This window comes from Chiloscyllium plagiosum, chromosome 11 (genome assembly GCF_004010195.1).
Source record: "Chiloscyllium plagiosum isolate BGI_BamShark_2017 chromosome 11, ASM401019v2, whole genome shotgun sequence".
Taxonomy (NCBI): Eukaryota; Metazoa; Chordata; class Chondrichthyes; order Orectolobiformes; family Hemiscylliidae; genus Chiloscyllium; species Chiloscyllium plagiosum.
The window spans coordinates 18,574,522-18,600,620 of record NC_057720.1 but is presented as its reverse complement, the minus strand read 5'-3'; the positions used below and the strand labels follow the sequence as shown (position 1 = coordinate 18,600,620).

The window sequence follows — 26,099 nt, the reverse complement described above, 5'->3', positions numbered from 1 at the left end:
GGGGCGGAGAGGTCAGGAAGATGATTGCAGGTTAGGAAGGCGGTGCTGAGTTCGATGGATTTGACTGAGACAAGGTATTTCCCCTCCCCCCACCTTGTCTCAGTCAAATCCATCGAATTCAGCACCGCCTTCCTAACCTGCAATCTTCTTCCCGACCTCTCCTCCCCCATCCCAGTCTGACCTATCACCCTCACCTTGACCTCTTTCCACATCGCATTTCCAACGCCCCTCCCTAAGTCCCTCCTCCCTACCTTTTATCTTAGCCTGCTGGACACACTTTCCTCATTCCTGAAGAAGGGCTTATGCCCGAAACGTCGATTCTCCTGTTCCCTGGATGCTGCCTGACCTGCTGCACTGTTTTAGCAACACATTTTCAGCCCTTCTTGAAACTTAACAAGTAAAACAACCATATTTTGATTCTCATATTTTATACCAGCTTTACTTAGCAGTACTGCTGAATTAGTGTTGACAGTTGTGTGAATGCAAAATCCCATTGCCAAGATTAAGCAAATGTTATTGTGTTGTTTCTCTATCTTGAATTCTTAATAAGGGAATATTGTAACTTTCCAACTATTAATCCCTCATTATTACTTCTCATTTTCAAAAACAGGAATCTAGATCATTGTAGGAACAGAACTCAAAGACATTTTTATTTCAGTGGGATACAAAACAAACTTTCCCTATGAGGGCATTTAGGGGCTGAATGTTATTTAATTTTATATATAAAATTCTCATCAATATGTTCAGAAATGTTATGGTTGCTTCAAATATGGTATTAAATATAAAATCAATCTCCACTAAAAAGTTTTTTAAAAACTCCTTTAAACCAACCAGTCTTTATCTCCTTATTTGCCACTTTTCCTTCCGTACCTTCCTAAAGGAAAACTGTTCAAGCGAGTGGTATTATAATTTAAATGGATGAAATACTCAGTAGCCAATCTGTCACTTATAAAAGGATAGAAGACAATAACCTATATAAAAAGATGATATTTTCACTGCACATCTAACAAAACCAAAAAATTAAAATCTTTACTACTGTATTGTGATTAAATCGTTAATTTCACTTTTATTCTCTTCTCCACATCTACAAGTAACGACTTACCTTTCTTATTTCTGTTTGACATTAGTTCTGGACTTCCTCTATCCAACAAAACACAACTTTTACCCAAAATGTCACCACATTCTTGTGTTGAGAATTTGCTGTTCATCAGGCTTGACTTCAACTTTTGAATTTCAGCATCTTTCATGGCTAATTTAATGCTAAAGGAGAAGAATTTTAATCCAACAAAGCCAGAAACTAAGACAATGGAAAAGATAAAAAATTTTTTAGATTAGATTAGATCAGATTACTTACAGTATGGAAACAGGCCCTTCGGCCCAACAAATCCACACTGCCCCGCCGAAGCGCAACCCACCCATACCCCTACATTTACCCCTTACTTAACACTACGGGCAATTTAGCATGGCCAATTCACCTGACCTGCACATCTTTGGACTGTGGGAGGAAACCGGAGCACCCGGAGGAAACCCACGCAGACACGGGGAGAATGTGCAAACTCCACACAGTCAGTCGCCTGAGGCGGGTATTGAACCCGGGTCTCTGGCGCTATAAGGCAGCAGTGCTAACCACTGTGCCACCGTGCCGCCCGCTAATTCTTCGACAACTTCTGTACTTAAATGACATAAATAACATTTTGCAATACATTACACACTTAAATACTATTCAGTAAATGTATACACAGATTTTCAAAAGACCAAATAGTAGTCACATGATTAATATCAGTATACATGGAGTTTGGAAACTGAATAGATAGCGAACTAGTAAGTAGGAACAGAAGCGTTTAAAGGTAGCTATTCAGTTTTGCAAAGGATGGAATAGTGGGATTCCACAAGGATCTGTGACAGAAACACTTTTGTTTGCAATTGGTATAAGTGATGTAGACTTGGGGAAACAGACACAAAATATCAAATACTGCAGTCTACACCAGAGGATATCATTCATACTGAGGAAGACACAAATGAGCTTATTGAATGGACATATAAATGGGAAATGATAAAAGAGGAAAAAAAGCCACCTAATAATTAGAAAGCAAATCTTAATGGGTTAGAGGTGCAAAGGGTTTAGAAATAGAAGCACAAATTATTAAAGCTAACAATGGAAATTAACAAAACCGTTAAAAGATGCAAAAAAACTATGAATTAATTTCAAACCAATAGATACAAAAGTCACATTCAATACATACAACAGTGATGAAGGCACAATTAGTTTCTTGTGCACTACTCTGGTTGTCATATTACTAAAAGACTAGAGCAATACCAAAGAAACCACTGAGAGGATATACCCTTCAAGAAATACTGGACAGAACAGAGCTCTCTTCAGTAGGGAAAAAAGGACGGAGATGTGACCCATGAGGTTTTTAAATCTATTGTTCCATCAACTGGAAGTTGTGGTCATCGTGTAATCAAGCAGCACTAAGTCTCTAAGCAATCTGCTTAATTCAAGTTCTAGTGAATCCTCAAATTAAATATGGGTTACAGATAAATTTTGTGGGAGAGGCAAGAGTGACTGGATTTGATACAATGTGGCACCAATGAATATCTTAGTCTTATCATTCCATCATCATAATCAAAAACCTTAGGATCAACATTTTGAGAATTATTGTGAACAAAAATGATTGGACTCGCCACGTAAATACTGTGGCTACAACAACATGCCAGAGATTTTGTGTTGAATGACTCACCAAATCTACAGGATTGTAATGGAATGCTGTCCACTTGCCTGGATTAATCTATTTTACAAAGCATTCAAGCAGCTCAACTACACTCTCAACAAAACAAACTGTTTACCTTTATGACATTCACCCCTGCTGCCACTGATATACGCTCGATGCAGTGTTTACCTTTACAAGATACACCATAGTTTTATTCAGCTGTAATGGCATGTACAATCTAAACAAAGCACATGGAAAAATCAACAGCTCCAAATTGTAGCTTCTTCATTGTCATTGGGAGTTTTTTTATTTTAACTCAAATAATATTAAAGCAGTAACTTCACCAGGTGACCTTCAACAGTTTAAAAAGATACTTCAAGCAATCTGTATGGGTAGCACAGTGGTTAGCACTGCTGCCTCACAATCCAGGTTCAATTCCTGCCTCAGGCGACTCTGTGTGGAGTTTGCACATTCTCCCAGTGTCTGTGTGGGTTTCCTCCGGGTGCTCCGGTTTCCTCCCATCATCCAAAAATGTTCAGGTTAGGTGAATTGGCCATGCTAAACTGCCCGTAGTGTTAGATGTAGGGGAATGGGTCTGGGTGGGTTACGCTTCGGTGGGTCGGTGTGAACATGTTGGGCCGAAGGGCCTGTTTCCACACTGTAAATTATCTAATCTAATCTAATACTTCAACCTTACCTTCTCCGGGAAGAGAGGGATGGAAAATAAATGTCATCTTTGCCGGTGACATTCATATCCCATGAATGAGTACACACTAAAAATGATTCAATTGGTTTGAGTTGATAGCTGCAAAATGCAGTTCAATAAACATTTCAGCACAACGGAACAAAGAAAATTTACAGCTCAGGAACAGGACCTTCGGCTGTCCAAGCCTGAGCCAATTCAAATCCACTGTCTAAACCTATCGCCCAATTCCTAAACATCTATACCCCTCTGCTCCCTACCTACTTATGCAGCTGTCCAGAAGCACCTTAAATGAATCTACAGTGCCTGCCTCTACCACCTCAGCTGGCAATGCTATCCAGGCACCTACCACCCTCTGTGTAGCCTGTTTCCACACTGTAAATTATCTAATCTAATCTAATACTTCAACCTTACCTTCTCCGGGAAGAGAGGGATGGAAAATAAATGTCATCTTTGCCGGTGACATCCATATCCCATGAATGAGTACACACTAAAAATGATTCAATTAGTTTGAGTTGATAGCTGCAAAATGCAGCTCCATAAACATTTCAGCACAACGGAACAAAGAAAATTTACAGCTCAGGAACAGGACCTTCGGCTGTCCAAGCCTGAGCCAATTCAAATCCACTGTCTAAACCTATCGCCCAATTCCTAAACATCTATACCCCTCTGCTCCCTACCTACTTATGCAGCTGTCCAGAAGCACCTTAAATGAATCTACAGTGCCTGCCTCTACCACCTCAGCTGGCAATGCTATCCAGGCACCTACCACCCTCTGTGTATATCCCCCATAAACTTTTCACCTCTCACCTTGATCGCGTGACCTCTCATTATTGAATCTCTCACCCTGGGAAAGGTGATAGAAATTGTAGGGGAGGCTCCCAGGACAGCCTGCACTGATCATTACATTATGAAGAACAATAATGCAGGTCAGAAGCATGCAAACTTGACAGTTTTTGATGTCAGTCACCTTCCAACAGTAATTTAGCATCCAAGTAGGAGATGCAGTTCTACTTGCCCCCACTAGTTCTTTACCACTGACCCCTGCTATGCATCACTTTTTCCTGCAAGAGGATGGAAGTGCAGAAAAAGATGCATTACAATGGGTGATGTGCCATTCACAGTTGAATAACTGGAAGAAGTTACAAACTACAAGGTTTGGACTTGAGATTTTTAGCAGTGTTAAATGTGTGAAGATCAGGAGCAGCACATCAATTTAAGAACATGTCCTTCTGATTACCAATTATTGTGAGAGAAGGGTGTGATGGAATGAGCCATGTGTGAGTTTGCTGATTAAGTGAGTAGGATATGGCATTGCAGCCAGTTTAACTGACCAAGATTATCTCTGTGAGGTGAGTGAACTTTATCCAGCATTGCAGCGAGGTCCTCAGGACCAGATTCCTTGACCTTTCAGGTGATGAATGACTCCCCATTTCTCCGAACAACATTCTTTCTCTTTCCATCTTATGGACTAAGGCTTGCAGAACTGAATTAAAGAACCTGGGAGATCTTTTTCTGGCTTGCATAGAACATGGAACATTACAGCACACTCCAGGCCCTTCGGGCCTTGATGTTGCGAAGACGTGTGAAACCAATCTGAAGCCCATCTAACCCATACTACTTCATTCGCATCCATATATTTATCCACTGACCATTTAAGTGCCCATAACGTTGGTGACTCTACAACTGTTCAGGCAGTGCGTTCCACGTCGCTACTACTCTGAGTAAAGAAACTACCTCTGACACCTGTCCTATATCTACCACCCCTCAATTTAAACCTATGTTCCCTCGTACTAGCCATTACCATCCGAGGAAAAAGGTTCTCACTGTCCAACATATCTAACCCTCAGATTATCTTATATGTCTCAATTTAGTCACCTCTCAACCTTCTTCTAACAAAAACAGCCTCAAATCCCTCAGCCTTTCCTCATAAGAACTTCCCTCCATAGAGTCATAGAGATGTACAGCACGGAAACAGACCCTTCGGTCCAACACGTTCATGCCGACCAGATATCCTAACCTGCCAGCCCCTGGCCTATATCTCTCCAAAGCCTTCCTACTCATATACCCATCCAGATGCTCTTAAATGTTGCAATTGTACTAGCCTCCACCACTTCCTGTGGCAGCTCATTCTATACACATACAACCCTTTGTGTGAAAATGTTGCTCCTAACGCCTCTTTTATATCTTTCCTCTCTCACCCTAAACCTATGCCCTCTAGTTCTCGACTTCCCCACCCCAGGGAAAATACTTTCTCTATTTATCCTATCCATGCCCCTCAGGGCAGCACGGTGGCACAGTGGTTAGCACTGCTGCCTCATAACGCCAGAGACCTGGGTTCAATTCCTGCCTCCAGCAACTGTCTGTGTGGAGTTTGCACATTCTCCCCGTATCTTCATGGGTTTCCTCCAGGTGCTCCGGTTTCCTGCCACAGTCTAAAAAAACTGTGCGGGTTAGGTGAACTGGCCATGCTAAATTGCCCGTAGTGTTTGATGAAGGGGAATGGGTCTGGGTGGGTTGCTCTTCGGAGGGTCAGTGTGGACTTGTTGGGCCGAAGGGCCTGTTTCCACACTGTAAATAATCTAATCTAATCATTTTGTAAACCTCTATAAGGTCACCCCTCAACCTCTGACACTCCAGGGAAAACAGCCCCAGCCTGTTCAGCCTATCCCTGTAGCTCAGATCCTCCAATCCTGGCAACATCCTTGTAAATCTTTTCTGAACCCTTTCAAGTCTCACAAAATCTTTCCGATAGGAAGGAGACCAGAATTGTAAGCAATATTCCAACAGTGGTCTAACCAATGTCCTGTACAGACGCAACATGACCTCCTAACTCCTGTACTCAATACTCTGACCAATAAAGGAAAGCATACCAAATGCCGCCTTCACTATACTATCTACCTGCGACTCCATTTTCAAGGAGCTAAGAACCTGCACTCCAAGGTCTCTCTGTTCAGCAACACTCCCTAGGACCTTACCATTAAGCGTGTAAGCCCTGTTAAGATTTGCTTTCTCAAAATGGAGCACCTCACATTTATCTGAATTAAACTCCATCTGCCACTTCCCAGACCATTGGCCCCTGATCAAGATCCTGCTGTACTCTGAGGTAACCTTACAGGCAACATGCAAGTAAACCTCCTCTGAACGCTTTCCAAAGCTTCCACATCCTTTCTTTCATCTGGTGACCAGACTGTATACACCAGAGTTTTGTACAGCTGTAGCATGATCTCATGGTTCCGAAATTCGATCCTCCTACCAATAAAAGCTAACACACCATGTGCCTTCTTAACAGCCTTATCAACTTTGAGGAATCTATGTGCTGTCCATGGACACAGAAATCTCTCTGCTCATCTACACTGCCAAGAATCTTCCTATTTGCCCAGTATTCTGCATTCCTGTTACTCCTTCCAAAGTGAATCACTTCACACTTTTTCGCATTAAGATCCACTTGCCACCTCTCAGCCTAGCTCTGCAGCTTATATATGTCTCTCTGTAACCTACAACATCCTTCGGCACTATCCACAACTGTACTGGCCTTAATGCTGTCTGCAAATTTACCAACCCATCCTTCTACACCCTCATTCATGTCATTTGTAAAAATTACAAACAGCAGCGGCCCCAAAACAGATCCTTGCGGTACACCACAAGTCACTGAACTCCAAGATGAACATTTCCCATCAATCACCACCCTCTGTCTTCTTTCACTTAGCCAACTTCAGATCCAAACCGCTAAAACACCCTCAATCCATGCCTCAGTATTTTGTGCAATAGCCTACCGTGGGGAACCTTATCAAACGCCTTACTGAAATCCACAGACACCACATCAATGGCACCTGTTGTGTCACCTTCTCAAAGAACTTAATAAGGTTTGTGAGGTACAACCTACCTTTCACGAAACCGTGTTGACTATCCCTAATCAACTTATTCCTATTGAGACGATTATAAATCCCATCTCTTATAACATTTTCCAACACTTTACCCACAACCGAAGTAAGGCTCACTGGTCTATAATTACCAGGGTTGTCTCTACTCCCCTTCTTGAACAAGGGAACAACATTTGCTATCCTTTGGTACTATATCTGTAGACTACAATGATATGAAGATCAAAGCCTGGCTTCCCAGAGAATCCTAGGATAAATCTCATCCGGCCCAGAGGATTTATCTATTTTCACACTTTCCAGAATTGCTAACACCTCCTCCTTTTGAACCTCAATCCCATCTAGTTTAATAGCCTGTTTCTCAATATTCTCCTCGACAACATTACCTTTCTACAGTGTGAATACTGACAAAAAGTATTCATTTAGCACCTCCCCTATCTCCTCTGACTCCAAGCACAACTTCCCACCATTGTCCTGATCTTACTCTGGTCATTCTTTAATCCCTTATATACCTATTTCTATGTCTTTCTATTTTTCTTACTTTCATGTGAAAAAGACTCCTAGAAATAGTTCCAACATGCAGCCAGAATACATCGCTTCATTAAGAAGTGAAGCAGCGTTTTCGAAGAGCAGGCTAGCTTTAATCTAGGCTAGCCTTGCAAGAGTAGGGCATCTAATGAGTTTTCAGTCAGCCAGATATGCATTTAGTTCTGGGCTCCACATGCTGATTGTGGGATGAGTAGACAGCAGAAGTCCTGCATAATGCCTGCATCACTTCAACACATCACAACCCTGCATTCATAAATGGTTCATAACTAACTCATAGCCTGAATTACCACTTAATTAGGAGTCAAAAACAAGTCGGTGTAAGCACAGGACAGGCAGTGCCCAAGTAGGAATTCAGGAGAAATTTGTGTAGTTATAGAATGGCAAGTTAAAGAAAGCTTGAAAGCAGCATAAATACTAGCATAAAATTGTAAGAACAAATGATCTATTTCTATATTCCAAAGTTCTATGTAGTCCATTTCCTCAAATGTGTTGAATTAGCTTTGGTTTCAACAGAAGGTGGTGTGTGCTCGAATGGCTGAATGGCCTACCTCTGGTTCCTGTTATGGAATTGCATAATCTCCTTTATATACAAAAGCACATGTCAATCAGCAAAAATACTATGCAGTTACATTTCAATGTTTTGACTCAGGTGGGTGGGCAAAAAGGATATTGAGGGTTATACTGTACAAAAATTAAAGCACATTATTCTGAACATTGGTTTGACCTGGAACACAACACTCTGCCTTTTCTACATATTCTTCAGTGTTCTTGTTCTGGATTTCTGTGAAGACAGAAGTCAGTTTATTCCACTACCCTGTGAAGGCTTGTGCTTCAGACACTAGGTGGTGCAATATAATACAGCAGTCTTATTACCTCTGGATTTCTGCAATCTTAGAATCTTGCTGATGTTGGCAAAATGAGGATCACAGTTCTGCCAGTTATAAAAATTGTTTTTAAAAGATTTAATCCAGCTTCAGATGGCTTGGGGTTGGCAAGGTGGCTCAGTGGTCAGTAATGCTGCCTCACAGCACCAGGAACCCAGGTTCAATCCCAGTCTCGGGCGACTGTCTGTGTTGCGTTCGCATGTACTCCGAGTCTGCGTGGATTTACTCCAGGTGCTCCGGTTTCCTCCCACAATCCAAAGGTGTACAGGTTCGGTAAAATGGCCATGTTAGGTTGCCCATAGTGGTAAGGGATGTATGGGTTAGATACATTAGTCAGGGATAAATATAGGATAACAGATTGAGGAGAATGGGTCTGGATGGGTTAGTCTTCGGAGGGTCCGTGTGGATTTGTTGTGCCGAAGGGCCTGTTTCCACACTGTAGGGATTCTATGGATACTTCTATGGATTCATTGCATGCAACTGAGACTCAAATTATCATTCTTGCTGAGACATCTCAAAAAATGGTTTTGAGTATTTTAACACTGGCCCATTGTAACAGCATTATCCATAGTGCAATTCTGTTCGTAGTTCCTTTGACATGGTCCACTAGCTTCTACTTTTCAGTTTCTTCTTTGTCATTGGAATGACAATTCCTGCCAAAACTCCACTTCAACAGCTCTAGATTTCAGCTAGGAAAACAAAACAAAACTGCACTTTGGTCCAGCCTTCGAGAAAGAATGGAGTTTGTTCTTTTGAGTGAATCTTTATGTTGTAAATTGCTTTCACAAATTACCCAAGTTACCCTCTATAGCCACAAAGAAAATGGTTACACATGCACAGAACTCTTCACTTGATTAACGGATATTGTCACTCACTGGATCAAGAATGCCATAATAACTGCAACTTAAGAATGTTTTCAGACATTTCACAATTGCACTGGCAGTCAGTGGCATCAGAAGATCCAACTCTCAATCGGTCAAATATTAGACGACGGTGACAAGATGATCAGACTCTGTGAGTTGAAGTGGTCTACTCCAAGTTTTACCTATGTTCTGTCTGAGGTGTTGTCATGTGTCAGAAGCAGCTTAGCTTGTGTAGCTGAGTATTTGTTACAGTACTGCACAACTAATATAATCCTTAATCTCATTGTTCTGTTCATTTTAGTCAGTTCCACATTCATCGGTCACCATGCATGCATTTCATGCCTAGTCTTTACATCCTGCAGGTCTCTGAATGGTACACATGCAACTTGTGTTTGGCAGTTCTTCTGGTATCTTGGGTTATGTGCCTTCATTGAAAAGGGTCATTCCCATGGTGAGTGCAATTGGCATAACGACTACTGTTATTCATTGTTTCCTTTTCTGGAGAACAGTAGATCTCTGAAACGGTCAGTCATTTTATGCTCCATACTGGTACCAAGATCACACCTTTCTGATAAGTTGCCTGCAGGTGGAGGAGTTGTATGCAGCTGTACAGCATCTCTAATTATATACAGATGTCTGTGATTGTGATGATAATGAATGTCAGTGACTAAAGCAATGAACAATTGAGATGACAACTGTTTAACAGAGATCCCAAATTACCACATGAAATCACTTTTGTTGAGCACGTTAAACATTTCAGTTCTGACAGATGGTCCAATGCTCAGCTCTGGTCATGACTTGACAATACTATCAAAGTAAAATTCGGCATTGTCATTTCACTTTGAATTTGTTACTCACTGCTGGCTCTTTCCAGATTGCACCGAATCTCACTGGAGCACTGCAGCAGGCCAAAGACAGAAGTACCAGCCAGGGAACAAAGCTCAAAAAGCAAAACTTCATCTTCTGCTTGGCGACGTTACATCTTTCAGGGCTCAATAATGAGTTTAATATTTTTTAGAGGATAAACACTTCCTTCCATATCTACTAACTGCCCCCCTCACCCCAGTCCCGACATGACATGCCTTGCTTTCAACACATTTTCGCCCACGCTTAGCTCCCAGCTCTCTAAATCCCTTTACCTAACATTTTCTGTTCTGTCTTGAGGTTCTATATAAATCTCACACCTTTCATTTCTATAGCAGCAAGGAGTAGAAAATGCAATCATTTTGACTTATCAGGCAATTCTAATTTTTTTTATTCTCCATTGGTTTTTCTTACAGCTCTGAAAATCCACATATTTTCAGCTGCACGACTCTGACACATACTTTTAGTGCTATGTTTTATAGGCAGTCAATGGAATCACTAAGGGCCTTAAAGCAGAGAGACAGTTCTGTGCCCACGTTTATTGTTATACCAATGCTGCTTTCCATATTTGGTAACAACTCTTACTCACTGCTCTCCAAGCCCCTGGTCCTCACCTTCCAGCCCTTCAACCTCCACATACAACGCATTATCCCCTGCCACTTCTGCCACCTCCAAATGGACCCCACACCACCAGAGATATATTTCCCTCCCCACCCCTATCAGCGTTCCGAAAAGACCATTCCCTCTGCAAATCCCTCATCAGGTCCACACCTCTAACCAGCCCATGCCCCATTCCTGGCACCTTTCCCTGCCACTGCAGGAAGTGCAAAACCTGCTCTCATACCACTTCCCTCACCTCCGTTCAAAGCCCCAAGGGATCCTTCCACATCCGTCAGAAATTTACATGCACCTCTACCAATGTCATCTACTGCATCCGTTGCACCCGGTGTCATCTCCTCTACATCGGGGAGGCAGGATGCCTTCGTGCGGATTGTTTCAGAGAACGACACCTGTGCCCACCAACCCCACTGTCTTGTGGCTGAACACTTCAAGTCCCCCTCCCACTCCATCAAGGGCATGCAAATTCTGGGCCTCCACCACCGCCAAATCGTTACTACCCGGTGCCTAGAGGAGGAACGCCTCATATTCAGCCTTGGGACCCTGCAACCACGCAGGATAAATTTGGATTTCAACAGCTTCCTTACTTCCCCTCCCCCACATTATCCCAGTCCCAAGCCTCCAACTCGGCACCGCCCTCCGGACCTGTCTCCCTCTAACCTATCACTTTCTCCCTCACCTTCATCTACCTATCGCTTTCTCAGCTACCTGTCCCCAAACCCTGTCTCCTCCCATTTATCTCTCAGCCCTGACCCACAAGCCTCATTCCTGATGAAGGGGCCTTGCCCGAAATGTTGATTCTCCTGCTCCGCGGATGCTGCCTGACCTGCTGTGATTTTCCAGCACGACAGTCTTGACTCTGATCTCCAACATCTGCAGTCCTCACTTTCTCCTAACAACTCCTACTTCCAGATTTTAGAAAAATGCTATTAGAAATTTAAAATCTCATTCTTTGGATTATTAGTTTAGGTCTTTGGATTACTAATCTAGTAACAGAATTATGATACTACTGGTTAGCTCGGTTAGCTAGATAAAAAGTTTATGGTTCAGTATAAAACCAAAGCATGAGTTCAATTCCCTCTCCAGTTGTAATAGGTTTGGGAGTTGCCTGTCAACTATCCCCCGCAGTATGGTAGGTAATGCAAACTGCCAATAGAGAAGAAAAAGATCAGTCAAGAAAACAGTTCAAGATTAAGCACCATCAATAAGCCAAAGGCCTGCTTTTTTGCATAAGAGAAAGAATCTAGTGTATATGAATTCCATAATATGTAACATTTATTAATCTATTAATTGAGGCAATTATTATTACGAAGCAATTACCTGAGATCTGTAACAATGGAATCACTTGAATCAGCATTTAATTTGGAATCCTTCATCCCATTCTCTTTTCTGTTCGAGAAGGCATTCAAGGAGCTTAAATTTGCAACTCCTCTACCAAATGTACCACTATCTATCTGCAATACAGAAACAGGGATAACTAGATTAAATACACAGACCTCTGCTTTTTTTTGGTATCTGGTCAAATTTACAACATTTACTTAAAAAGTTACAAGTTGCATTGGAAGCTTCACCCCAAACTGTCAACATTCTAAGCTTGCTTCATCCATCTGATTTTGTTCTCCTATCCCAAACTCAAAATTTACAGTCTGAAAAATGTGTTCCTTCAGTTATATTCTCTGACTATTCACTACTGCAGCCACGCTAAAAATCAATTTATTTGTTGTAATTATTCAAATTTAAATTTAAAAATCTTAATATGTACAAGATTTCATGATCAATTAATAAATAATTTCTCCAATTTTAAAATAATTATGAATAAGCACTAATATACAGCAGGTAATTTGAAAAGACGTCAGTTATTTGAAAGGACTCCATGTTCTTTCATCTATAACAGCTGATAGAGATCATCTAGGAACAAAAACAATGAGATGACAAGAATGACAATGAATGAGATCTTGGAAATGAGATTATCTTTATTTATCAAAGAGATCTTTACAATTTTAAGTTTACTGAGAACATATCTGAATTGGAACCAGCAAATGGCAAAGCAAAATAATAGGGGATGAAGGGGTAACGAACTTGTTATGTACAGACTCGAGTAATGGTCGATCTTGTGTAAAACCATCCTTGGCATTTGGCACTTCATATTTACAACCCAACAAAGTCAAAGTCACCTGGAGGCAAAACTACTCATTTGATAGGATCACACAAAGATGCGTTACTTACCATTTTAATTTAGAAGATCATTGGCTGGACAAATATTTATATATACAACTTCACAAAGAGCATTTTGTTACTTATGGAGTAAGTTTGTGGATGGCACTAAAATAGGTGGTATAGTAGATCGTGAGGATTATTTAAGACTACGAAAAGACCTTGAACAATTGAGTCAAGGGACTGAGGAGTGGGACGGAGTTTAATTCAGATATATGCGAGGTATTGCATTTTGGTAAAACAACAAGAGCAGGATTTATACAAATAATGGTAGGCCCCTAGGTAGTGTTGCAGAATAGACAGACCAAGGGGTTCAGGTACATAATTCTCTGAAATTTGCATCACAGGTAAACAGAGTGGTAAAGAAGGCGTTTAAACATGCTTGACTTCATTGCTCAGATCTTTGAGTATAAGAGTTGGGATATCATGTTGAGATTGTCCAGGACATGGGTGAGGCCTCTTCTGAAATACCAGGCGCAGTTTTGGTTGCCTTGTTATAGGAAGGATATTATTAAACTGGGGAGGGTTCAGAAAATATTTACCAGGATATTGTCAGGAATGAAGGGCTTGAGTGATAAAAAAAGGCTGGGACGTTTTTCACTGCAGTGTAGGAGGTTGAGAGGTGACCCAATGGAGGTTTATAAAATCATGAGGGACATAGATAAGGTGGATAGAAAAGATGTTTCCACAAGGGGGGAAAGTTCAAACCTAGGGGACATATTTTTAAGGCAAGAGGAGACAGCTTTGAAAACATGAGAGGCAACTTTTTTCACACCAAGTGGTCAATGTATGGGATGAACTGCCAGCCACAGGAAGTGGTGGATGTAGGTTCAGTTACAACATTTAAAAGAAATTAGTGTAAGAATAGGAAAGAGTTGGAGGTTTATGGGCCAAATGCAGGCAGGTGAAACTAGTTTAATTTGGGAACATGGTTGGCATGGACTAGTTGGACCGAAGGGTCTGTTTCTGTGTTGTAGGACTCGATGGCTCTGTAAAGCAGAGGAAACTGGTTGCAGGAGGGGCAGATGTTGAATATGCAATGAATACATGCTCAATGGGAATCAGAGGTGATAATCGACAATGGTTTCTGGTCGGCATTAGACTCCTAATTCCAAATACTTATTTCATTTAAATTCCAATATCTGCCATGACAGGAATCAAACCTGAGTCCCCAGAACATTAACTGGGTGTCTGGATTAATAGTGGTTATACTACTAGGTCATCACCTCCCCTTGAAGGGTGTGTCCACAAGATGTTGGAAAAATGGAGGACAGCATCAAAATTCATTGATAGGAACTTGGAGGTTGTGGTGGCAGAGATAGAGCAGAGAAGGGTCATCTTCTGGGTGGCATGATGGCTCAGTGGTTAGCGCTGCTGCCTCACACCACCAGGGATACACGCAACATTCTCCCCTTGTCTGGGTGGATTTCCTACAGATGCTACGGTTTCCTCCCACATTCCAATGATGTGCAGGTTAGGTGGACTGGCCATGCTAAATTAAGCATGGTGACCAAGGCTAGGTGCAATAGACATGGGAAATGCAAAGTTACAGGGATGGGGGTGTCTGGGTGGGATTTTGTATAGGATCGGCTGAAGGGTTAACTTTGTTGGTGATATTTGACAGCTGCATGACCTTGAATGAACCCTGTGAACATTCCTGTATGCACCAAAGACGAAACAATTAAACTGTTTTTTGTACTGGCTGTTCGTTACACTGCATAATAGGGAGACTTGATTCCGATGCATAGGCCTTCACCTTGGACCAGGATTGCGAATGGTGCTAGGAACAACCTAAGCCTCCAGACTAATCTGTCGATTGAGGGGTCCCCAAAAGGTAAAAGGGCCTGAGGCTCATTGCTTTTTTCCATCTGAATAAATATTTGTATTTAAGCAAATTGCTGTTGAGTCTTCTTTTAACTACATTTGACCGAATCCGAAGAACCCCTTGGATACACTGTGTTTCAAGACAGTTGCTCTTTGGAGGGTTGGCGCAGACTTGATGGGTTGAACTGCCTGCTTCCACACTGTAGGCATTATAAGATTCCATTCTCTTCCAGAAAGAGACAGAGAGGAGTTCATGACACCAGACCCTGCCAGCCTGATCTGAGGTTGCCATCAAGATCAGTGCCATTTGCAGGCTGTGGTCAAAATGGTCAACACTCTTCTCTACTCTGCCAGGCTGATTTTCAAAATCTCTGTGCCACCTCATATTCACTCTTCTCTGACACTGCATACAAGTCCCACCAGGTCTTATACCACACACTCTCAAGTTTTGCTCACATCTTCTCTCACTCATTTTCACCCTCAGCTTCCTACACCTCTAACCTTGGATGCCCTTTGCGCTGTATCCTCAGTGCTTCACCACATCTGACTGCCTTCCTCCGTGTGGAGCATCAGTGGCAGCTTTACGACTTAGTAATTTTACTTGTTTGTGGTCTTTCCTAGCCCTGTACAGGTGCAGCAAGACGTGCCTGCTCTTGTACTTGAATTCCTCACTATGAAGTCAAGTGTGTGATGCTGGAAAATCATAAGTCAGGCAGCATCAAGGAGCAGGAGAATCAACGTCTTAATGAAGAGCTTATGCCTGAAATGTCGATCTTCCTACTCCTCGGATGCTGCCTGACCTGCTGTGCTTTTTCAGTACCACACTCTTCACTCTGATCTCCAGCATCTGTAGTCCTCATTGTCTTCTTCCTCACTACTAAGGCCAACATACCATTTGCCTTCTTCACCACTTGCATATTTATGTACAGCTGGTGAACATAAACTAGTAAGGATGGACACCCAGGTCTCATTCCACCTCCCCTTATCTCAGTTTATCACCATTCAGATAATAACCTGCCTGCCTGGTCCCCAGGATCACGGGCTTTGCATTTTAGGAAGGGGAGTGTTGAACCAAGTCCAGGTGAACCCTTCTCACATGGAGGCTGGGTGCACTAGGAGACATTCAGCCAGTGCAAGAATCATACACAGACCTCTCAGCTGTTTCCACTCAGGATATTGTAGATGTGATTGGGCCTTCACACTGCCTACCCACCTCTGAACTCTGAAAGTTGAAGTTGAAAAGGATAAACTTCCCTCTAGCAAGATGACTCATGCCACGTCTGCTCCATCTGGACACAAGCGTCCCTGGGGTTACCTCACCAAAGCTCCAGGGCCAATAGCCTAGACATCAAAGTGGGCTTCCTCTGCCCAGCTGCAGAGCCAAGAAATGCACTTAGGCATTATGGAAGGGACAGAGTGAAAAAAATATCTTTGGTGGCAATGATGAAAGAAGCTACTTTGTTTTTCACATTTTAGACATAAATGTTGTTGACTGTAACATTAATGCATCTGAATTTAAATCTATGTAGGCAATCAACATATTGTCAGAAATTTGCAGCAGTTTATAGCCAAACAGGAGAATTAATGGATAGCGGTTTTTCCGCACAGAACTGCCAATATCAGGTCCAATTAAGGGGTACAATGTGTAATATGGTTCTATTTGCTACTGACACTGTTTGCCCTCCTGAGGTGTGGTAACTCAGGTAGCCCAATTTAAAAGAAACATCATTTATTGTTGAACACCAAAACAGGCCATCTATTCATGGCAAAGGGACAGATCGTTCTGCAGATTGATCCTTTGGTCTTTCTATTTTTTGTATCCGAAGAAACTAAAGAAATTTTCCACCATTAAATCGCCATGCTTTGTTTTTGTTTTTAATGACTAACTGTCACAGCTGATCATTGTAGCCAATGAGCCAGGACAGGTGGGAGAACACTTTAATGACAGTGACCATAACTGTCTCACATTTATCATAGCCATGGAGAAGTAAAGGAGCAGTTACCATGGGAAGATATTTAATTGGGGAAAAGGAAATTATGATGCTAGTAGACAGAGTTGGGAAGTACTGATTGGGAGCAATTGTTCCACAGAAAGGGCACAACAGACATGTGGAGACTGTTTAAGGAGCAGTTGTTGTGAATGATGCATAAATTTGTTCCTCTGAGACAGGCAAGAAAGGGTAAGATTAAGGAGCCTTGGATGATGAGACCAGAGGAGCTTCTCGTCAAAAGGAAGGAGGCAGCTTAAGTAAAATGGAAGAAGCAAAGGTCGAGCACAGCTTTAGAGGTTAACAGGCTTGCTAGAAAGGAGCTCTCACATGGAGAGAAATGAACTGAGAGTCAGGAGGAGGCATGAAAAAGGCCTTGTGGGAAGAATTAGGGAGAACCCAAAGACATTTTACTCATACGTGAGGAATAAGAGAATGATCAGGAAGAAGGTAGGGCCGGTCAGGGATAGCGTAGGGAACTTGTGCGTGGAGCCTGTGCAGATAGGGGTAGCCCTATGTGAGTTTTTTGCATCGGTTTTCACTAAGGAAAGGGAACTTATTGTGAATGAGAACTTTGAGGAGCTGGGAAATAGGATTGAACAGATCAAGATTGATGAAGTTGATGTGCTGGAAATTTTGGCAAACATTAAGATTGATAAGTCCCCAGGGCCAGACCAGATTTATCCTAGCCTGCTCCGCGAAGCAAGAAAGGAGGTTGCTAAGCTGCTGGCAAGGATATTTGCCTCCTCAATCTCCACAGGAGTCGTACTGAAGGATTGGAAGGAGACAACCATTGTTGCTCTTTTCAAGAAAGGGAGTAGAGAAATCCCTGGCAATTACAGACCAGCAAAGTTTTGGAAAGAATTCTGAGGGTTAGGATTTATGACTTAGGATTGAATTTAACAGCCGCAAGGTTTTGCTGCAGTTCTACAAAACCCTGATGAGACCACACTTAGAATACTGTGTCCAGCTCTAGTCACCCTATTATAGGAAAGATATGGAGACTTTGGAGAGGGTACAAAGAAGGTTTATCAAGATGCTGCCTGGACTGGAGGGCTTGTCTTAAAGAAAGAGGTTGACTAAGCTTGGACTTTTCTCTCTGGAGAGGAGGAGGAAGAGAGGTGACTTGATTGAGGTATACAAGGTAATGAGAGGCATTGATAGAGTCCATAGCCAGAGACTTTTCCCCAGGGCAGGATTGATTGGCACGAGAAGTCATAGTTTTAAGGTGTTAGGAGGAAGGTATGGGGAGATGTCAGAAGTAGGTTCTTTACACAGAGTTGTGAATGCATGGAATGCATTGCCAGCTGTGGTGGTGGAAGCAGAGACATTAGGGACATTTAAGCGACTGCTGGACATGTACTTGGACAACAGTGAGTTGAGGGGTGTGTAGATTAGATTATTTAATTTTAGATTAGGAATAATCCTCGGCACAACATTGTAGGCCGAAGGGCCTGTTCTCTGCTGTACTTTTCTATGTTCTATGCTCAATGTTCTATCTGTGGAGCCAATTAGAAATTTACATGCAAAGCCCTTTCCAGATCTGATTTCTGCTTTTTCCTGACAATCAACAATGGTTTCATGGTCATTATTAGACCTTTAATTCGAGATTTCTGCTGAATTCAAATTGTCACGGGGGTGGGGGGAAGGGGAATTCAAATGCAGGTCCCCAGAACACTCCCTGGGCCAAAGGTCTAGCAATAATACTACTAGACTATTACTTCTCCAGCTGGGTCTGCATTTCCTGTTTTTTTATACTCTGGAGTGCTATTACAAACAACTGAGCGACTTTACGACCATCAAAATCTTTTCTTCTCAGAATCTTTAATTAATTTAATTTTCACTTTTTAACTACCACCAGCAGTCACCTGTGTAGCCAATCAAGTATTTACAAGCAAAGGCTATAATGGCCAATACAAACGATCAAAAGTGAGGGGGATATCGGGGGAGAGGGAACGGGCCTGGGTTTTATTTAACCTACTTTTCTCATCAACCTGTTCAGTTAGTACACTGCACGTGAACCTGAGTGTTCCGGTCCAAGGGCAGGGTACGTAAGTGATGATCTAGTAGTATTAATTCTAGACTATTAATGCTCTGGGGACCTGGGTTCATATCCTGATATGGCAGAAGATAGAATTTGCATTCATTAAAAATATCTGGAATTAAGAGTTGGACGGTGACCATGCAACCATTGCCAATTGTTAAAAAAAACCCACCTGGTTCACTAATGTCCTTCAGGGAAGGAAACTGCCATTCTTACCTTGTCTAGCCTACATGTGACCCCAGATGCATAGCAATGTGGTTGATATTTAAATGCCCTCTGGTTAACTGGGAATGGGTAATAAATGCTGGCCTGGCCAATGATGTCCACATCCTGTGAATGAATATATATTAAAAAAATCTACCACTATAAAAAGTCTCAGGTGATGAGTTTCAGATAGATGAGATTCACAGAGAATAATTAGGGTGATGTTTGAGAAGATTTGTAGCTCAGGTTGATGATAAGTATATAAGTTAGCTTGCAGAGACACCTTTGTCATCACAAAACCAAACAAGATACAGGAAACATATAACACCGTCAACAATATCCTGACAGGCATAAAATTTGCACAAGAGGAGGAGAACAACAGATTCCCATTCCAAGACATGACAGTTGAATGTACTGTTCATGGAGAGCTTCAAACCAGCGTCTACAGAAAAACAACAAACACAGACCAAACACTTAACTTCAGAAGCAAATCACCCCAACACCCACAAATGGAGCTGCATCAAGACATTATTTCAATGAGCTACGTCACACTGCAGCACCCAAGAACTACAGAAAGTGGAAGAAAAATATCTCTCCAAGGTTTTCAAGAAAACCGATATCTAATAAACACAATCTGCCGATTCTTCAGAAACAAACCCAAACAAGCAGACACAATGCAACCAAAAACTATAGCGACATTACCTTACATCAAAGCCATATCAGAAATGATTTCCAGACTACTCAAACTCCTTGGCATCATGGTAGCTCACAAACCTACCAACGCACCTAAACAGCGACTAATGGAACGAATTGATCCATTCTATTCTACCAGCAAATCTAACGTCATTTACAAGATACCATGCAAGAACTGCAAGAATCGGACAAACAAACAGGAAACTTGCCACCAGGATACACAAACGCCAACTGGCCACCAAAAGACATGACCCACTATCACTAGTTTCCATACATACAGACAAAGAAGGACACCACTTTACTGGGCCAACACACACATCCTAGGACAGGCGAAACAAAGACATGCACGAGAATTTTTAGAGGTATGGCATTCTAACCAGAACTCCATCAATAAACTCATCGATTTAGATCCTATCTACTTTTCCTTGGAAAAAGACCAACCAGAAATGACATCACCCACCTTAAGAAACCAAGACATATAAAGAGAGAGGCGGGACATACTACCAGCACTTCACTGGAGACTCTCACTGATGATGTTTCCTAGTATGGTGACAAAATGTCTGAAAAGAAACTTTGCAGCTCAGCGAGCAAACTTACATACTTAGAATAATTAGGGATTAAATCACTTACCTCACCCTCTCAGTGTGGCTGCAGCTATTCTCTTCCCATTGTATCACTTCCAATTTCCATGAGTGAGCACTCCTCCTCTCGCAGCTCCCAGCCTCAGCCTGCTCATGTCAATGAGACCCTAAATATCCACATCCCCTTCCTCGCAGTCCATCCATCAATCCAAGAGGATTCACGATTCCTCAAGTAATCACCCAATCTCTTGACATTCACATACACCTGACTTTCCATTGAAAATGAACATACCTGTGTTGTTAAGAACATCCCCCAACTTGAATTCAGGACACTACCGACCTTAGACAATTTCCCCACTCCTCATTATACCCTTCCCAGCCATATTCAACAGTCCTCAACTTCTCCTAGCCATATTTAACACTATAATCCTCTTCAAAGCCTTGCTATTCTCCTTCAAAATTATACTGCATCCTTTCCCAGAGCTTGCCACCACAGTCCTGAAAGCTAAAGCACCAAGTCTCTGTCACTGAGCAGCCGCTATCTGACCCCCAACACCTTATGCCCTTACTTTCTGAGGATGGACTCAATGGTCAGTGACACATTCCCTTGACCGTGACTAGACAACTCTGGTGAAGACATGCCCAGCTCACTGTTTGCTCCCTGAGTGTACTAGCTCTACCGGTCATCTGGCCAATACAGCGCCAATGGAATGGCCTAATCCCACTCCCTGGATTGCAGAGGTAAGTAACTCTTGACTGAGAACCCCCAACAAACGCTCAACTGTGGCCTATCCCCTGGACTATTACATGAGGCTGCCCTTCACTTAAGACTCCCTCACATTGTGGACGACTTCCCAAAGAGTTGGATACATGGCTATCTGCTTGTTGCACATGCAATGTGCTTGCCCCGTAAGCTGCTGGCACATGGAGCAGATCTAAGATTAATGTAGCACAACACCATACAGCAAGATGTATAGCCCATAGACTGAGGACTGCCTGGCAGCAAGACATGCTGCTTGGTTGTGAGAGTGTACTAATTGGGTGCTCTGGTTTCCTCCCACAGTCCAAAGATGTGCAGGTTAGGTGAATTGGCCATGCTAAACTGTCCATAGCGTAAGGTGCATTAGTCAGGGATAAATGTAAGGGAATGGGTCTGGGTGGGTTACTCTTCGGAGGGTTGGTGTGGACTTGCTGGGCCGAAGGGCTTGTTTCCACACTAAGTAATCTAATCTAATTAGCCAATATACTGGATAAAACACTGGTCGTCTTCTTTTAAAATAGTGGCACTGGACATTTTAAAGCCGAATTTAGTACCACACCTCAATGACAGTATCACTTTAACAAGAAAGCACCCTGTCGACTCTACATTGAAATGTCAACATTTCTGGTAGGCTCAAAGTCTTTGGCCTTCTAAACGAAAACACTGCACTAAGGATGGGAAAGCAAGAAAGGGTGAAAATGAAGGCACATGGAGCAATCATGCTTCCATAAACACCTGAATAGGAAAATACCAGCTCACAGCGCAGACTATGCGTCATATTGTGCAAGATGTTAGCATTATTGAAGTCTGTGCAAGGTTGGTGTAAGGCTGACAGTGAAATATTTACTCTTTAGTTTACCTCTTCGCTTTGTGTCTGATCCAGTTGTAAAATTGACTCCAAGTTCTTCACCTCCAATTTGGCAACCTCGAGTTCTTTATTTACCTGAAGCAATTTTTCACTTTGGGAAGTTGTAAGTCCTCTTAGTCCTGCATTCTCAACCCTCAAGGCATCACTCTCTTTTAAAATAGCCTCTTTATCAGTGAGTTCACTTTCTAACATCTTAATCTTTTCTTTGGAGTCAGACAAAACTGAAAACAAGCCTGCATTTTTAGCCTCCAGATCATGCTGAACCAACTTCACATCACAAGACTGTCCCATTATGATCCTACAAACAAAAGAAAAATTATGAATATTACCTGTGTGCCAACTATTACATGTATTTCAGTACCTACTTCACACTTATTTGTCCTATATACATACTGAATTAATTTTTAAAGTTTTATTAGACAATAGCAAGCTTCACTGGCATTGCCATCAGAAAGGGAGTTCCAGGAATTTGGTCCAGCGATAGTGAAGGAATTATGGCACAGTTCCAAGTTAGGATGAAGTGTAACTTGGACAGGTAGTATTCAATGCATGCATTATCTTTCTATGTGGTAGATGGCAAATGTTGGACAGTACTATCAAAGCCCCTTAAATGAACTGCTACTGTGATCTTGTGCATGGTCTATGCTACTGCTCTGTGTGCCAATACTGAAGGAAGTGAACAGATGTTTTGTAAAGATATTGGATGAGATGATGGTCAAGTTGGTTGCTTTGTCAAGCCTCGAGTATTGGTGGGGCTGCACACACCAAAATAAGTGGAGTGTACCCAATCATATTCTCAATTCTGTTCATTGCAGATGGTGAAATTGGAAATTCAGGAAGTGAGTCACTCATCACAGAATCTCCAACCCTAAGCTTCTCTTGTAGCCATCGTATGTACTTAGCTAGTGCAGTTACTTTACTATTAATTAATGATTTAACAATAATGTTATGTACCTTGGATACACAGAATAACATTAGGGGAAAAATACATGAATTAACAGCCGTTAGAAGTAAATAGATTTATTTTGATAACTATGTAGACAGGGAAAACCAAACATGCAGTAGTTGGAGGACAAGTTCACTGAAGGTATTCAGGATAATCAGTATACTGATCCACCAACTGGAGCATTTGTGAGGTTATGTTTATCAGTGTAAAACGTGACAACAAATCTGTAATAAATGTGTTTCTAGAAAACTTTGGACTGAGTTTGGAAGCTTTTTAATTGTCTGTGAAACCAGGCCTTTCAGTGAGTTATACAGCATTATTGTAGACCAGACCAAACCCCTTCAAAATATATTAAAAAGATACCCTAGACCCCAAATTTTTCTTATTTTTAAAAGCAAGCACAAGGTGTTGCGTTCTGGATGCAATTTGATTGATCAAACTACTAGGCTTGAAGCAAAACACATTTTACATTCACACTAAAGATAAAATATAAACAAAGGAAGAAGAATTAGAATAATTTAACTCTATTGGAAAACTTAACAGAATAATAGATTATTTAACGACTAAATAACAACTGTTTCAATATAGTTACATCCCATTAACACACCCTTGACAAAAGCAAAATCTCAATCCTATTAGCAGGAAGAGAACCCAAGCTTTTCACCGTAACAGAGGAATAACAGGTGCCATGCAACTGCTAACAGCTAAAATTAAAATCCTTGTTCTGTGGGAGCTTGACCCCACCCCTTCATACTGCTTCTATTGTTCAAATTTTGAAAACAGCTGGGCTCAGAGCAGACAGCTCAGCTTCAAGTTGACAACATTTGATTTCAAAAGAAACAGGACAGAACAAATCCTTCCGGAAGGCACAGCTCATAAAAGCATACAGGATCCTTCAGCACACCATGTCTATGTGATCAACAGAGACCAATCGACACTAATTCCTTTTACCAACATTTGGTTCATACCTACTTATCTACTATACCCTGGCATTTAAGTGCTCATCCAGATGCTTCTTTTTGTTTTGTATCTGCATCCACCACCATCTCAGGCAGTGCATCCCATATTTCTACTACCCTCTGGGTATTTTGTTTTTCTCAGATCTCATCGAAACAACTCACCCCTCACCTTAAACCTGCTCTCTGGTCTCAGATATGTCTGCCATGGAGAAAAGATTCCCACAGTCTAACCTATGTATACCTCTCAATTTTGTAAACCTTAATTAGATCGCACTCAGCCTCCTCTGCATCAAGAAAAAACAAATACAATCTAACCAGTCTCTGCTCATAACGGAGGCTTTTCATCCCAGAATTAAGCAAACTAGATAGCTATGAAGATGTGAGTAGGATAGAGTAGATTGGGAAACTAGATTAAAGTATATAACATCTGAGTTAGGAAAACTAATATAATCCAGGGCCACAAAAGTAGTTAAAGGTATCAAGCTCCATTTTCCCAATATCCCTGCACCAATGACATATACTAGTACTTGGTCAAATGTACTTGATTCTCATCCTTGTTTCACATCCTTTCAAGGCTTTGGCCTATCCTCTACTCTAATGTCCTCCAGCCCCAAATTCCACAACCTTCAGAAATATCCGCACTCATTTATTTCAGATCTTTAAACGTCCTGATTTTAATCACTCACTCCTGGTGTCTGAACCCTAGAATTCCATCCTTACTTCATTTTCATGAAGACAATCCTTAAAACCTAAATATTTTGTGATCTAACATTTCCTGATGTGGTTCCGTGTCATATTTTGTTTTGTAATGCTTCTGAGAAGCATCTTGAGGTAATTTATTAATTAAAGGTGCTATATAAATAAATTAAAGCAAGAATATTGCTTTGTCAAAAAAACAACAGTGATAATGCTAAAATCTATTATTTGATACAGCACTTATAAAATCACAATATGATGGGTGGAGTTGCAGTTTTAAAAGGGGAATTGCTGTTTGACAAATCTGTTAGCGTTTGAGAGGTAATACCTTGGTTATTTAGAGTCTCAAAAAGCATTTTTTAACGTGTCAGAAGTTGATATTATAAAAAAATACTAAGTTACAATCAGTCAAATAAATATTTTCAGGCTGAGGAGAGAAAAAGAAAACCATGCAAAAATCATTACAATTAGTAGTTTAATCTTCAAAACTTTCTTCATTGAATCCTACTACAGTATGGGTTAACATATGAATATTTGAATGAGATAGGATTGGGATTAGCTTCGAGGGTGTAAATCTCATTCTCTACCTGCCCACGATGAACAGCCAGTTTAAAGAGACATTAAGAGAGCCACTGTTATGGTGACTGGAATTGTGTTCAAGTGGTGACATATGCATGACAACAGTAAAGTAGGAAAATTGAAGAAAGAAAACATTTAATTAATTTTCTCTGTTGAAGTCAGTGCATATAAGAATGATTAAGAGATAACCTCATTTCCTCATTCTTGCTCTCCAACTCTTTTTCGAATATCGTACATTTCTCAAATAACTCTACTCTGTCCTTGTCATACTGATCCAGACGCCTCTGCAATTCCTGTTCATTGGCTTGAAACTATAATATAAAGAAGAAAATTAAATTAAATATTTCTGCAGATTCAATATTTACATTGAATAACTAAGGTGCATCCTCCCTCACCATTAAAAGCTCTTCCGTGGTCTTTTCCTTATATTGTTTGAAAGCAGCAGAAAGTTCCTCAGCACTATAAAGCGCTTCATTTCTTTGTTGTTCAGCTCTATTTAGAACAAAAAGTTGAACTTATGTCACTAGTCATATATTCCTGAAGTACAGAAATGTATTTTTCCAATATAACATGTATGTTCTAGTTTTAAATCTCCAGACAAAAGTAAAAATATGAGTGGAGGTGGAGTTCACACAAATCAAGCAAGTTTTCTGTGAAACATATTGTATTTCTC

General features: G+C 41.3%; 1 protein-coding gene across 6 annotated transcripts in view; it reads right to left on the bottom strand.

The window, feature by feature from the left end:
* The window catches only part of ccdc18 (coiled-coil domain containing 18), a 185,231-nt gene that overhangs the window by 114,773 nt on the left and 44,359 nt on the right, over nucleotides 1-26,099 (bottom strand). For all 6 annotated transcript variants that reach the window (XM_043698814.1, XM_043698816.1, XM_043698817.1 and 3 more), the window contains 5 exons: nucleotides 25,822-25,918; nucleotides 25,616-25,737; nucleotides 22,238-22,544; nucleotides 12,391-12,524; nucleotides 1,103-1,260 (listed from right to left, as the gene is read on the bottom strand). In XM_043698814.1, the coding sequence (XP_043554749.1) occupies nucleotides 1,103-1,260; nucleotides 12,391-12,524; nucleotides 22,238-22,544; nucleotides 25,616-25,737; nucleotides 25,822-25,918 (818 nt within the window). The remainder of the gene's footprint in view (nucleotides 1-1,102; nucleotides 1,261-12,390; nucleotides 12,525-22,237; nucleotides 22,545-25,615; nucleotides 25,738-25,821; nucleotides 25,919-26,099) is intronic.